The 16197-nt window shown below is 42.1% G+C and overlaps 1 protein-coding gene across 2 annotated transcripts in view; it reads left to right on the forward strand.

Moving 5' to 3' along the window:
- The first annotated feature begins 251 nt into the window (after positions 1–251).
- HK1 (hexokinase 1) overlaps positions 252–16197 on the forward strand; it is a 55780-nt gene continuing 39834 nt past the window's right edge. Inside the window, exon 1 of one of the 2 annotated variants that reach the window (XM_081861785.1) lies at positions 252–324. In XM_081861785.1, coding sequence (XP_081717911.1) covers positions 271–324 — 54 coding nt within the window. In that variant the 5' untranslated portion in view covers positions 252–270. Of the gene's footprint in view, positions 325–13110; positions 13671–16197 lie in introns of those variants that run through there. The other variant, XM_081861784.1, reaches the window with a different exon arrangement.

Below are 16197 nucleotides of genomic sequence, written 5' to 3' on the forward strand. Positions count from 1 at the left end.
TTGGGAAAATCTGCAATAGACAAGAGGCTGATAACTGTTGCTATGTGGCCTGTTGATTTAATTAAATTAAAACAGATTAATTAAATGCATAATTGCTGATTTGCTTATTTTATGTGTATGTGCTAGTAGTATTATAGACATGGCCAATGGTCTTACCAATTAATATGCTTTACTGAGTGGAAAGTTTTTAAATGAAATTTGACTTTATCCATTCTTTACTTTTACAGACCTTTGGAATTATAATGTGAACCAGGAAGAGATGCTCCAGTGATGGCCACAGATGAGGAGCCTGACGGATCAGACTATGGTTCTTCAGAATACAAAGTAGGTGACTTAATTTAGATAAATAAAAGCATCAACCTCACTCACTGGAAACTGGAAGGAGGCATGTCATTTTGTGTTGGGGCTTTTCTCCACGGTCACTAAAAGCATGTCAAAGACTCTTTTGGTTACTGTGTAAGAATCTAGTGTGTGTCTTTTTAAATGTCCCTTATCCACGTAGCTTGTGCACAAAGGAAGGGAACACGATATCTACGCTACTGTTTACCACCTTTTAAAAAAACTGAATATATTTACATTCATGTGTAAGAGTAATATAGGGGTGATGAGTTCAGATAATAAAAATGATTGCAAACTAAAACAAAATGTTTATGTCGTAGACATTACTGGAGGACATGAGAGAGATTGCTGTGTTTATTGGCTTAAAAGTAATCTGTCTCAATATGTGCTCCCACATTACAGGTTGAGAATTTGGGAGTACAACAAAATTTTGCAAATAATAACTTTTAAAAGTCTTGGATAATGGGAGAGTTGTCCTACTTGTCACTAGTCACATTTTAAAAAATATATATCCAATAGCTGCTTGTGACACTTGTTCAACCATACTCCACAAAGTAACCACATAAACAGAGTGATTTGGGTGGGAGCAGGATAGCATTTTCCTTAGCAAACAATATTGTGGTGGAGTCAGTGGTTCGAAGTTGTGAAGGCCTAGAAGACATCATGTATTTGGACTTTCAGAAATGTTTTGATAACTCCTTATTTCCTTATCAAACCTTTACACCTAGGGCACCCTCTTCCTTATGTGAAGTTACCTTGGAAGAAGGGAAATAGAAATCCGATACAGTGGTACCTCGGGTTAAGTACTTAATTCGTTCCGGAGATCTGTTCTTAACCTGAAACTGTTCTTAACCTGAAGCACCACTTTAGCTAATGGGGCCTCCTGCTGCCGCCGTGCCCCCAGAGCATGATTTCTGTTCTTATCCTGAAGCAAAGTTCTTAACCTGAAGCACTATTTCTGGGTTAGCAGAGTGTGTAACCTGAAGCGTATGTAACCTGAAGCGTATGTAACCCGAGGTACCACTGTAGAAGGAATTATCCCACCTAAACAGACCAACCCTAATCCACACCCATGCCAACAATGGGACGATACTCATACATACAAAGGATCCTAGCCAGGGATCCTTTGTATTAAGCAAAAAATAGGAGCATGGTGAGACATGAGCTAAAGAGGTGCATCATGCAGACACATGTTGCCTCCTAGTGGGGTTTGCTATGTACTAGCACTGCTTTTATAGAGACATGGAATGGGGAGCAAAGTCCTGTGCTCCAGAATGCTAGAGTTGCAAAACTCTGCCAAAAGCTATATTCTAGGAATCGAGAAATGTCTCCATTTCTCCTCTTCTCATACAGTACTTGGGAGCATCCATTAGGTAGGCCCAGAGTAGCAAAGTCCGGTCCCAGGTTCAGCTTGATCTTCACACTTCACATCCGCTAGACCCACCCTGCCCCTTTGTTCTCAGCCTCTGTAAGAATAAAACCATTCACACAAATGTAACCTTTCTGCTATGTGGTCGCTAAGCAGTTGCTAAAGACATTCTGGCTTGGTATCAAGATTACTGCTAGAACAATGCAAAGCTTCATTTATGCCAAGTTTCCAGTCTGTCAGGGTTAGAGACGCTTAACTTTAAAATGAAAGGACAAGGGTTGAATTAAGAGGAATGAGAGATATTTTTAAAGCCTTATGTGTAATAAAGAATTAACATATAATAAGCACCAATTGATTTACTACGTTGCCAGATGCACAAGTTGACCATGGTGCTTCTGCTTTATTAGGGCTTGCCAACCGTGTTTGGAACCATGTTTATATAATACAAGGGAAGGCTGCCCTAATTTATCCTTCTTTTTTTGTATGCATTTTTGGTTGAGGAAGTGTTTCACAAAACACTTGGGAACTGCAAATTAGGTAGGCTTGTATGAAAGTGCAAATGGAGAAAAGAATCTCCCTCTTTGGAGGATTTCTGTGGCATGTGCTTGGCTTTCTCCTTAAGAGATTAGCTTTCTACAGGAAGTGTGTGGTAATTCACACACATAATTTTTATGAACCCACAGAACAGCATATACCGTATTTTCCGGCGTATAAGACGACTGGGCGTATAAGACGACCTCCAACTTTTCCTGTTAAAATATAGAGTTTGGGATATACTGGCCGTATAAGACTACCCCTGCCTGCAGCAAGCGCTGCCAGGGGCAGAGTGTGCACCCCTCTGCCGCCGCCGCCGCCACAGCAGCCCGAGGCGAGGTGAGCGAGCCCCGATCAGCCGTCCAGCAAAGTGGCGGGCTGCGCTCACCGGCTGGTAGTTCTGGCTGCAGGGTGGCCCAGCTGACTTCCCAAGGGGATATTTTCCAGTTTGGTTTCAAGTCTGGGACACATCGCATGCAAGGACTGTGGTCATTTAAAAGTCTTTGAAGCTGCGGCAGAATCAGCATTTGGTGGGGGGAACGAAACCGAAACCTACCACCCGGAGGGAGGGAGGCCGGGCCCGGCTCCCTCCCTCCCTCGCTCCCTCCCGGAAAAGGCCCTGAGCGGCTGCCTCGGCCTCCGCCACCCTCACCTGTGGGGATGCTCTGCCCAGAATGCATGCGGCAGCCAATGAACATGCGCTGTGTCGGTACGGAAGAGGTGGGGCCTCGCGCTGCGTCACAGGAGGCCGGGACAGATGGTAATTCAGAATCTGCTTATTTGGAGGAACAATTGGCTCAAACCAGTGAAAGTTTTAAGATCGGCTTTTAAGAAAATTGGATGCAGAAGCTATTGGGATGGGGGGGAATGTACACTTCATGGTCCCTTTTTCTGCAAAACAAATTTGTGTTTCCTTCAAGTTTTCATCCAATGTATTATGTCTTAAAATTGTGAAGTGTGACCTAATGATATTCCCCCTGTGATCACTAGAGGGTGCTAGTGCATAAATACAGCTGTTGGATTCTTCACTACAAGTGGGCAAAAAACAGCTTGGCAGTTCCACTGTATAGTACTTGTCTTTAAGCTTTCATGAATATACTTTTTTCTTCTTCTCTCAGTCTCCTGCCTCTTTACCATGGCTTACTTAGTAATGAAATACTTTCATATGAAGGGCTTAAACTGTGGCCTATATACAAATGCAAGCTTCACACCCTGAAAGATAAGAAGGGAGTGTCTTACTGATTGATTATGCTAGAATGAGAAACTGGCTTGGCCAAGGTCAGACAAGCAAAGAGTTCTGACCATTCTACCTGCATTTCACACTGATAGTTCTTCTGCTTTTCCTTTCCTGCTGTTACAGTAACCAACACAGAAGTCCTCTTATTTACTTATGGTAACCAGAGAAATTCCTAACCACAGAACAAAGCCAATACAGACCTGCCCACAATCCTCCCCATACATACCTATGTGGGAGCACAACCCATTGAACTTAATCTCCTTTCTTCTGAGTAGGTACCCATAGGATTGCACTGTGGGGTACATTTAATTGTATTTTACTAATGACAGATGTGATGACACCAGGTTCAAAGGCTATTTTTTATGGATGCAACATTTCACTGATGAATAAAGTAATCAGTTAAGACACTTTTAATTGATTAAAAGTGTGCCCTTGATTAATTGGGAAGCATTAAAAAATAAAAAAGAGTATGTACTTAAAAAACCCACAGAAAAGCTATCCAGCTTCCTCTCACTTTGTAGCACAGGAAGAAATACCTCTTTTAAGATGGAACCAACCACAAAACATCTGTGCATCATGCACAAATAAAGTTATACTTTTAGCTTCAGAACTATAATTCTTACATGCAGATTTATTCAGATGGAAGAAATTCATTGATCAATCAATCAATTAAAATTCATGTAATTAACAAGCTAAGGCTAAAGCTATTTTTATTTATTTATACTAAACTTCACCAGCAGGGGTCTCCTTCTAAGAAGGGGTCACATACGTTTAAAATTCAGGGTGCTGCTAATTTGAATTTTAAATGGTTTCCTTAATCTGTAATGCAAACATATGGAAGAATGTGAATTTTATTACACATGTATTCATTCTTCCAAGGAGGCCAGGAATACAATATGGTACCTCACAGGATTGTTGAAATATAATGAATGACCCAGAATTACCTGGCACATTTTCTAGCTGAGTCAAAATTTGAAATCAAGTGTTCCCAAGCCAAGCCCAACCTTCTGTGTGATTATACTGCACTATCTCTCACATGCATACATAAATGCAAACACATCCCAGGTAAATACCATGCAAATTCAGAGATATATTCTATTGAATGAGACTTGCCTCTAGGTAACCATGCACAGAACACTCAAAGTTGTTTTAAGTGTAATGTGTGCAAAAGGCTCTCAGTGTTTGTCTTTGCTATGAACTTTTAATGGTCACACCTTCCTTTCACAAAGTTTTAGGAATTGTTTTCTGGAGGGTTTTTCATTCCCCCCCTAACTGGGAGTTGTAGAGTTTTTTGGGGGAGAAGCAGTGGTGTAGCATGGGGCGGGGGGCAAAGGGGCAGTTGCCCTGGGTACAAAATTGTTAAAGGCGCAAAATTTCAACACCTGGTGCGGCCTCAATACAGCTGCGTGCGTCTGTCACTGGACTCTGTTGAAAACGGTTTCTCCATGCAAACCAGGACGTGACCTCTCCAGACAATTGAATGACTCTTACTTTCTTTCTTTTGCAGCTGCAGTCTCCTGGGTGACTTGGTCACCATTAGGCAGTTGAATGCACATGCGTATTCCATCTATTTCCTTCTTTCCCTCCCAGCTACCCTCCATGCGGTCCTGGGTGCTGGTAACCCATGCCACACCAATGGGGAGAAGTTACTAGAGCTGGGGGTGGGTGGTAAATATGCACTGCTTCATTACTGTATAGACATGCTCTTAAACTTTCTGATAAGTTTCTGAGGTAAAGTAAATAATAAGAAAGTGATTTATAGCAGAAAGTATGGTGCGAACTGTTAACATTTATTTACTTCTAGTTTTCAAGCACAGCAGTAAAATGGAGAGTTGTATATTTGGGGAGACTGAGCAGAATACACTGCAGTTTGCTTTAGCGATAATCGTGGTATCTAGGCCATTTTAGTGCAGTCATTTTTTTCATCCTGACATGCATCAGCCTCATTCCCTCAAGTGGTGTTGCAGGTGCCGCTTCAACATTAGGCAGCAGTGGGTTCTGCATCTGACACTGTCTGATGTCGACTGTGTGTGGCCTTCATAAATCCAGTCTGCTTCTAGAGTAAAGCCCGAGTGCAATCTCTCTGCGTCTACAGCATCCAACTAACCCATCTTAGCCCCTAGTTTGTTTTTGAAAATTAAGCTTTATTTATTTTTAGATCAGCTTGATGTTTTAGCGACATGCCTGTTGGCCTCTCCTTAATGTTATATTTCCTCAGTTTGCTGTTCACATTTGCCTTAAAAGCTCTTGCACGACCACCAGCTGGCAGGATCCTCTCCACCTTTGCTGGTGTCACGTTTCTCAGGAGACCTACTTGCCCTTCACAAATGCACACTCCTGGTGTGTTATATGTCACAAAAATAGTTCCTCCAGCGAGCGCTGTTTTAAACTGGCTAGTGTGTGACCTTTGTATGCGTTCAGAGAATCCCCTCAGGGCATTTACCCCTGATAAAATCTCCTAGTAGGGAACATGAGTATAGGCACCAAGGTCTTGCCGCACAGTGGTGTCTGTTTTTTCTCCCCTCTGCCCTTCAGTAAGGTGAAAATTGTGTCTAAATTCAAACCAGTATTTTCCTGCCATTTCCTGAGTTGTTCTCAGTTCACTGACATACATTACAAAGAGGTAAAGGCAAGAGAGAGTCATAAATCTGGCTCTTAGCATCTTACTGCCTCAGTCCTTGGGCTTTACTAGTAGCCCGATGCAAATAAATTTACCACAGCTTTCCTCCACACTAGGAGAAGATTCATCAGTGTAATCTTTCTGCTGGCCATGCTGCTGCTAAAGATACCAAAGCAGGGTGAAAAGCAAAGACAGAACCCCCCCCCCAAAAAGAAAGGATTAACCAACAATTTAGTTTTTATTTTTATTATTTGTTTATTGGGCTTATATCCCACCTTTCCTTCAAGGAGCCCAAGGTGGCATACATAGCTTTCCTCCTCCCCATGTTATCCTCAGAACAACCCTCTGAGGTAGGTTCGGCTGAGAGTTAAGTCACCCAGTGAGCTTCATGGCAGAGGGAATGATTAAACACGCCAAGCAAGGAATACACAGTGACTCCAAAGAGGAATCCTACCAATATTATGACTGTATAATTATGTACTGATAGGTCTTAAACCTGTTGACCCTTCGGAGCCTTTTGTGGGTAGCCCACAAAGACCTTTCTGTAATTTGATGGTGGAAAATAAGAAATCACTCACTTTGTTGCTCAAAGATTAATGTTATGGCGAACAGAGTGTAGGGTGGGGTGATAAATGTTATATTGTTTGCAGGCTACTGAGGAACTACCTAATTTGCATTGATCCTCAATGATAGTATCTTAGTAGCTCTTGGGTAGTAGCATAAAGGTAAAGGTACCCCTGATCCAGTCGCGGACAACTTTGGGGTTGCGCGCTCATCTCACTCTATAGGCCAAGGGAGCCGGCGTTTGCCTGCAGACAGCTTCTGGGTCATGTGGCCAGCATGACTAAGCCGCTTCTGGCGACGCCGTTTACCTTCCCGCTGGAGCGGAACCTATTTATCTACTTGCACTTGACGTGCTTTCAAACTGCTAGGTGGGCAGGAACTGGGACCTAACAACGGGCGCTCACCCTGTCGCGGGGATTCAAACTGCCAACCTTCTGATCGGCAAGCCCTAGTCTCTGTGGTTTAGACTACAGCGCCACCTGTGTCCCTGCGCCACCTGTGTTTTTTTGATGGCATAGTGAACAAGTAATAAGAAAATCTGTTGAGATCTGCCTCTTTCATAGCTGTGTAGTCTCTCTGGTAATGTAGCAACCCTATTTTACCCTTACATTTGGCATTATCTTAAGTCTAGGACCATTCATCATAATGTTGTGATTTGGGTCATCATCTGGAGCTATTTATTCAAACGTTCCACTGATACTATATACCCACCTTTTCTCTGCTTCTGACATATTTAGGCCAGAACTGAGTAAAGAATATGGCTGTGTGTATGGTGCAGAGGATAGTTTTCTTATTCTGGAATTCAAGATGTGTGGAATGGAATCAAGGGGAATACATATGTTGCAGCCTGGGCTTTTTTCCAGCCGGAACTTTCTAGAACTCTCTTCTGGCAGGACCTCTCAGGTGGGCGCCATTGCCACTCTAAGAGAACAAGGAAGGCATTCATGGTGAGTTCCAGCACCACTTTGTTTAGAAAAATAGCACTTAAGAGACATGAAATACAGTGGAACCTTGGGTTGCAAACGTGATCCGTGCAGGAGGCACGTTCACAACCTGCAGTGCTGCCTGTGCGCACGCGTGGGTTGTGATTCGGTGCTTCCGCACATGCGCAAGCGCCATTAACCCAGAAGTAACCCATTCCGGTACTTCTAGGTTCAGCACGGTGCACAACCTGAAATCGCGTAACCTGAAGCGTCTGTAATCCAAGGTACCACTGTAACATATTTTAAAAATGATGTTGCAGTGAGTTATAACTTGAGTCTCACATTTTGAAACTAATGTGTCCTGTAGCATCAATTATAAGGATTTCCCTTCTGCTTCTTCTGTTCATTGCTGACTTTGGCTGCCATAATTGCAACCTGTCATCATTCTGTCTTCTGATTCAACGGGAGCAAGGCACACATGACTCAAGGCAGAGTTAGCTTTTGACAGAATGAAAGTTACAGATAGGTAGCCGTGTTGGTCTGCCATGGTCAAAACAAAATAAAAAAAATCCTTCCAGTAGCACCTTAAAGACCAACTGAGTTAGTTCTAGGTATGAGCTTTCGTGTGCATGCACACTTCTTCAGATACACATGTATCTGAAGAAGTGTGCATGCACACGAAAGCTCATACCTAGAACTAACTCAGTTGGTCTTTAAGGTGCTACTGGAAGGATTTTTTTTATTTTGTTTTGACAGAATGAAAGGTTCACTCAATAGGCCTGTTCATCCTTTCCAATATATATATATATATATTTAACTCACTACTATAATTAGAAGAATGAGCTTTTCCTAAACTTAAGCTTCTCCTTCTTCATTACAATAGAACATTAATATTTTTTAACACCACACACTATGGTGATGTGCTTTATTATATAATCATGTTTTATTTCACTAGCTTTCCACATTTGGAACTGCAGGCTATTTACACATTTATACCCAGCTTTTTAAGGTGAGTTCACAAAATGGCTTACAGTAATGTAATGAATACAAACACTGTTTTAAAAATAACAACCATTAAAAAACAATTTAGTAAAAGTAGTCTAAGTATAATTACAGAAGCCAAGCAGCAGCTGTTAAAAATAAAACTTAGCAGTACTTTAATTAAAAAAGCAAAACTAAATTAAGATAAAACCAGCAGTACTGTAAGCGAGTAAAAACCCAGCTGAGCATGTTAATTAAAAGTGGATTGCAATACAAAAGATTCCAAGCCAGTTTAAAGGATAATAAGAAGGGGCCATGTGTATATTTCATGAGGTAAAGGTAAAGGTAAAGGGACCCCGACCATTAGGTCCAGTTGTGACCGACTAATTTTGTGGCGTTCATTTCGCTTTATTGGCCGAGGGAGCCGGCATGCAGCTTCCGGGTCATGTGGGCAGCATGACTAAGCCGCTTCTGGCAAACCAGAGCAGCGCACGGAAATGCCGTTTACCTTCCTACAGGAACGGTACCTATTTATCTACTTGCACTTTGACGTGCTTTCGAACTGCTAGGTTGGCAGGAGATATTTCATGAGAGGGAGCTCCAAATTTTAGGGCCGCTACTGAAAAAGGCCTGTTTCTATTGCCTGTCAGGTTCACATGGGTCTAGGTGGTCCCAAATAAAATTCGAACTGGATTCTCTAGGAAGAGGGATTGGTTATTAAAGCACTTTGGGAATTGTAACTCTCTGAGAGGAATAGGAGTTCCTTAATAACTCTCACCACCCTTAACAAACGACAGTTCCCAGAATTCTTTGGGGGTAGCCATGACTGCTAAAGTGTGTTAAATGTATGGTGTGGTTATGGCCTTGTATTCCTGTCTCAAGATTTTCTGGAAAATAATGTGGGCAGTGCAATCCTGTGCAGGTCTACTCAGAAGTAATTCCTACTGAGGTCAAAGGAACTTACTTCCAAGTAAGTGGGTATAGTGTATCACGGCCTAGGTGTATCAGTTTGTCTAATGTAAAGGGAAGTTAGCTGAGGTGTTGGTTGTAGATTCCCCCACCCCCTCACGCTTAGCAAGATACTTCAAGTAAGATATCAGCATCACTGCCCAAGCTATATTTAAGCTTGCAGTGTATTCCCATATTTAGTAAGACCTTTTGTCATCCACTTAAGTGTATATGTGTGAATGTGCACGAAGCTTGTGAGGTCTGGTGAACCAAGAAATTGAGAATGGCTTAAGCCAGTGTTTTTTGGATTTTTTGAGCTTCAGTCCCACCCCCTTTCTCACAACCATTTTATATTTTAAAAAGCAATATAATGGGGATATTTTTAAAGGGTTGAAGCATTAGCACTGGGAGAGGATTTCTTTTAACCCTTTCTCTGATCTAAATTGCTCCACAAAGCTCATTAACCCTAGAGTGGCAGCAGAATAGGTATGTGTGTAGGCCAATAGAAGTTTTAGGAGGGTGGATTTAGATTGTGAAGCCAACATGGGAAGGAAATTGACCAAAAAGGCAATAAAATAAAAAAGAAAGCCTTGCCCTGTGCCACTGCTCCCCATTCAACTGAGAGCACTCTACAGCTACTTTTAAATAACAACAACAGTTGAGTTTGATCTGATCATGGATCTTTGATGTCACTTGTAGTTTGTACTCAAAATGTACTGTATGTCTCGGCCTTCCCAACCGAGGCTGGGATCTAAGAGAGCCATATAAAGAGCTACAGATAGAAAAGGGGAATCCTTAAATTTCCAGTGAATTTGGATGAGAAGAGAGTACAAAACTTTCTGCATACCACCTATAGATTTTCAGAATTTGTTATAGATTGACCAGATAACCTTTTTGGCAGATATACCTGAAGAACAGTGCTAAGGCAAAGCTATGTTGATCATAAATTGTATGTGTGTGTGCATTGGTTTCTGCACACTGTACTCAGGATGAAGGGTAAGGCCTGCAGGCAAAGAGGAGCAATTCAAGGTGGGAACTTTAGTGGAAATTTCGATGTGAATACTGATGAAGCATCAAATAGCTTTGTTTGGCACAGGACTGCAAAGTATAAGCTGGGAATTCTTTCAGTTCCTGCCTTGCACTCCTCTCCCTGCACAAGTCAAGGAAAGAACATTGTATTGTTGCCCAGATGAAGGACCTGATGTCCTCTATTTTATGGAGAAAAAATGTTTTATTTGCAGTATTAGAGGGCAAATGAAAGAGCAAGAACATATTTCCCCCAACACAAAATTCTGTTGCCCCTTTTAGAACTGTTCAAGGCGAATTCTCAATAATACTTAACTGCTCTGTGGTGTCCTCACTTCTACACAGTGTACACTTATCTCAGCTATGCTGAAAACTGCAGCTGCAGATACAGGCATGCATTTTTCCCAGCCCCTTGTTTATCTGCTCAGGAAATCCTGTTAATTTCATGAGTTTGGCCAGGCCAAGTGTAGCCTGGCTCCTTTTATCATTTGGGAAATGAATCAGGACAGAGCAAGAAAGACATTTAAAAAACAAACAAACAAACCCTGCACTAATATAACCCACTTTCCTAGCTCCCACTGCAGTTATATACAGTATAGTATCTGAAAATATAATCAACATTAAAATGGCCATCTTCTCTGTTTATTTCATGTACCTGGTGAAATGGGCTCTTGCCAATTAAAGTCCCTCGTAATATTAGTTAAAAAGTAACCAGTAATATGTCATATGGACCCGTATGTTTCTTTCCACAAGGCAAAAACAGCTTGGGAGGTGGAATTTAAAATTACAGTGGAACCTCAGAAGCTGAACGATTTGGAACCGAAACGCTGAAAACCTGGAAGTAATTGCTTTTGTTTTTGAAAGCGCCTCGGATGTGAAACAGCTTCTGAGGCGTGTTTTTCTTTTCCCTACAATGACTTTGCAGCCAGCCCATTGATCCTCAGTTTTCGAACTCTTTGGAAGTTGAACAGTCTTATGGAATCGATTACATTCAAAAACTGAGATTCTACTGTATCCAGAAAATAGTGCAGGGGGAAGGATTGATCTCTCCATCCTCCAATACTATGGTCCTGAGTTGATTCCCCCTCTATCTTTCCATGTCATATTATCGTTGGGTCAGAAGATTTCTGATGCCACGGGCCCTTCCTAAGGTCATAATCCTATGTCTGGGATGTACCCTGTCAAACTTCTGATGAGGGATCACATGAAAGAATGAATGGAGGGACGGAGAAGAATCCTGGCTTGTACACACATAAAACCAGAGGTCCAGGAAAAGCCTTTTAGCATGCCCTCTGACATCAAGTCTTTGAGGTAGAATGATGTTTTTCTATTTTGGGATGGAGTAACATTCCATCGCTTGAGCTTTGTCTTGTAATATGAAGGGGTACTGGCAGAACCACAAAGTAATGTTTAAAGCACATCCTATACACATTTAAAGCACATGATTTCCCCCAAATCCTCCTGGGAACTGTAGTTTGTTGAGAGCACTGGAGATGGTAGCTCTGTGAGAGGTAAACTATACAGTTTCTAGGCTTGCTTTACAGGACAAATATGACAACTATCCTGTTCTCTGATGCTGAAGCTATGGAGGAACTGGCAGCTAGTGTGCCCTTGATATATGAGGGACAGCAAAGGAATGTGGCCAGGCAACTATTTAGCATTAACTAAGCGGCTAGTAAAAATGTCCTACAAACCTGCCAAGACCTGCTTCTCCTTGGAAAAACTGGCATATTCTCTTGGGACTTGCTTTCATGATCTTACAGATTTGGAGTCAGGATTTTATAACGAGGGTACATATATAGAAATGTACAGCTCCCAATTACTTATCCCACTCTTACAGCCGGATCCTATACGTGACTTTAAAAAAATGTACCCTTTGGGTACCGCTGTAAAATGTGCTGGTAGGGTTAATCTTACGCTTACGGTAATATATTACCGTAAAATGTCTTCTTTTTGTTTGTTTTAAAGGTGCTTATTATATCTCAGACACATTATGCTTCCCTAATGCAGCAAGGTCAGGACAAATAACGCTCTTTGATTTACCAGGTTCCAAACAAAGCAGGTCGAACAGCCCTTCTTGCAAATAGTATTCGGAAGGGTGGGAGAGAGCCGAGAAAGAAAAAGCCGAGAGGATGCTGCATCATCGGAGTCCTCGTCAGCAGGTCACATGACAGCGACTTGGGCAACGCCCACATTGCTCAGCAGACGGTTGAGTGTCTCGAAGTGGCGTGCGCGTGTCTGTCTTATCCGTTCCGCTGCCTGTTTTCCTTTCGCTAATAATAGCAGAAGGCAAAATGCACCAGCCAGAGCCTTAGCAAGCGCTTGGGTCAAATATTGCGCGCTGCATGCATTTCTTTTGCAGTGACACAGCAGTTCCGCTGTCTTTTTGGGGGGTATAATTTATTTTAAGCCTGTTTGCTGCGTGCTTTCACAGTTCCGCCCTTGCGTGCTCAAGGAGTTGCGCTTTTCGGCGCAGAGATGTTCTGCCTTAGGAAAGCAATGAAAATGCATTGCCCATCTGTAGGGAGCTGACCGGAGCCTGGCGGTGGTCTGGATCTCTTTCTCCCGGAAGGTGTTGAGAGCGGGTATAGGCCATTAAAACACGTCTTGAGGATGTGTAGGGACGTGAGGAACGTGCACGGATGCATGCCCGTCCGGGGTGACCATGGCCATGCATCCTCCCCTTCCTGCACATAGAAGGCAGCGGAGGTTGTCCATCAAACCGGCAGCGGCGGGAGGAGGAGGGTGTGGAAATCGCTTCTTTCGCGACCGCTCCTTGAACAGCCAATCGCAAGGCAGGAAGTGGGCAGGTTTATAGTCGGTCGCTATCGCGTGGAGGGAAAGGAGGAGGGAGAAAGAGAGAGAGAGAGCGTTGCATTTTATATTTATATATTTTACCCTGTGAGGCTAAACCAAGGACCTCTAGAATCTTTCGCTTGTAAGAAGAAAGGGGAGGAGAGAAACGGATCGCTTTGCATCCTTGCAAATTTCAGCTGCCCTCCCCCGCCCCAATTGTGCTGGTTAGCAAAACCACCCTGGGAAAAAGCTCTTATTTAACCAGACAGAATGATAGCTGCTCAGCTTCTGGCCTATTACTTCACAGAATTAAAGGATGATCAGGTCAAAAAGGTAAGGTACAAAGCGAACGTCCTTAAAAACCTGCAGGTTCAAGTTCTTCAGTCTTGATGGGGGTGGGAGGGATATTTATTTATTTATTAAAAAACCTATGGGGTGCATAATTTGTGTTTATATATACGTATGTACATGCATTTCTTAGCATCCAGAATATTAAACTGGCATCATTTATTTTATCTTTTAACCTCTGCCTTGATCATATAGGTTTTTTGGGTTGTTGTTTTTTTTAAAAAAAGCTTGAAAGATCCGGCCCATTGCAAGGTTTCCGAACGGGCTGCAGTGTCCTTGAAGCAGGATGTAGATGTCAGAGCAGCGATGAGTAACGCAACAATCATGGTTTACTCCCCTTCTCCCCCCCCCCCCGTCTGAGTTGGATCCGTCTATCATGTGTTTATTACTATAAACGGCTGGTCATCCGCTAAGTGACACTGGGAATTGTGGACTAGGTCTTTTATGAATGTGAGCATTCAGGGCCTACTGAAATCGTGTATACAGATGCGTGTTTAGGGCCGGGTAAAAACAGGTGCATTCTTTGTGACTCGCAATGATAAGCCTCTAGACACAAAAGAGAGCCTTGGGTTACCTGAATGACTAACAGGTTTCTTTTGTGGCACGGGTTTTTTGTGGACTAGAGCATAATCTGCGTCTTGAATCTTCCCTCTGGAATTTGTTACCAAGACAGGTGCTGCATTTACCTGTAGGTTGCTCTTCTGGGATTGGTAGCAATCATAAGGAGATAGCAGGACCCCACAAAAGGGACTGATAAGGCCAAGCTTGTTAATTAGATTCCAAAGATGTAAATGGTTTGATAGGTAAAAAAAGTAAAATTGGCCTTTTTACTGAGCTGGATTTATTATATTCACTTTGGTCCCATATTGCCCAGGAGGTCTCTTAAGGACACCATCCCAGAAATATGGGGGAAATATCTCCTTTTCAGGAGAGATGTATAGTAGGCCTCTACCTGGGCACTGGGCCAATATTTTAACATGTTAACTTGCCCAGTGCTGTAAGTTGAGCTAATGAGCATGTTTTGCAGCAATAATATTTTATTAGGCAGATGTTAGTGTTTCTGTGTTTCAGAAATGCGTTGCTGATAAGGGAGGGATCTGATTATCATGGAGAGGAAATAATAAATAATCCAATATAAAATTACAAGAAAGAAATCATCATAGACATTTTCTACTTTGCTTCAGAAATGTAGTTTTCTACCCTATCATCGGTGTTTTCCTATGGAGGCCTGTCATGATGACTCTACTGTTGCTTGCATGTTAAACAAAACTGTGAACTCAAAACAAGCTTCATTACTTACCATCACCTTTCCATGTGTTGGTATTTTATCACTTTTGCAGCATGTGGAATTTTTCTGGGAAACTGATATTTGGCCTGTTTAGATTGATGAGGTTTTAAAAATGATGCAGATATCATCATCAAGCTCATAGTACTGAAGGCACACTTGAAAATGTGCTGGTCATTTTTTGCAAAAGCAGTAAAATAATAATAATAGCTAAGATATATTATAGCCAGACTGTGGAGCTACTATGGCCTGTATGAATCCGCTTCATGGTCTCTATTGTGCAGAAAAGGCTATTGGGGTTTTCTGGGTAGGATGTTCATTCATTAGATCCCAGTGATCTTTTGCCACCCTGTACTGGAAAGGAGAATACTAGCAGATGGGGAAGGGCCGTGTGATTAGCCCTAATCTCTTGATTGTGATACACATATTCCCCAATAGTGTAGACTTGCATACCTGAAGGAAGTGGCTCACTCATTGTTTTGGGTGTGGTGTGTATAAAGAGAGAGAGAAGGAAGGAAGCCAATTTAGTGGAGTAAGGATAGCCCTGGAGGCCTCTTGCTTATCTTGGATGGTGATGCTGAAGCACTGCCTTTAATGCTCCAGCAGTCTTGGTGAGAGTTGCTGTTCAAGCCATCCTTATATGTTTCTCCTTGTATTCAGAATCTTATGGATAGGCATCTACATTCATCCGCCTTACAGAAACATAAAAAATATGTACTCTGGTGTGTTCAGCAAACAAATGACTCCTAGCTTCTTAGATAAGCCACTTGGGGTCAGTAGCACAATTAGGGTGTGCCAGTATGGACTCTTACAGCCATGCAGAGTGCCAGGCAAGATGGGACTGGGGCACTGCCCACTTCAAATGATTATAGGAAACAGTTTATAGGAAAAAGTTTATAGGAAAAAGTTTGGGTTTGAGTAAGGCACTGTTAGCTATGGCTTAGTTTTGGGGATTTGGAATTTCCCCACCCCTGCCAATAAGTAAATGCTAACTTGAAAAACATGTTACCTGCCTCTTTAAAACCATACATTTTTGTTTTTGATTAGCCTGAAAACTTTTCTTTCTTTCTCTCAGAAACTTTGTATGGATGTATCATTTTTATATGTAGCTTGTCTTTTTGTAATATTTTGTTTTAAGTTGTCTGTTGTTGCTTATGTTTTTTTGTACACTGCTTAGGTACTTAAGGTTTAGGAATTCTTACAAGATTTAGAGAAGGGAACTAAAAT

The sequence above is a fragment of the Podarcis erhardii genome (assembly GCF_964252035.2).
Source record: "Podarcis erhardii genome assembly, chromosome: 5".
In the NCBI taxonomy this organism is placed as follows: domain Eukaryota; kingdom Metazoa; phylum Chordata; class Lepidosauria; order Squamata; family Lacertidae; genus Podarcis; species Podarcis erhardii.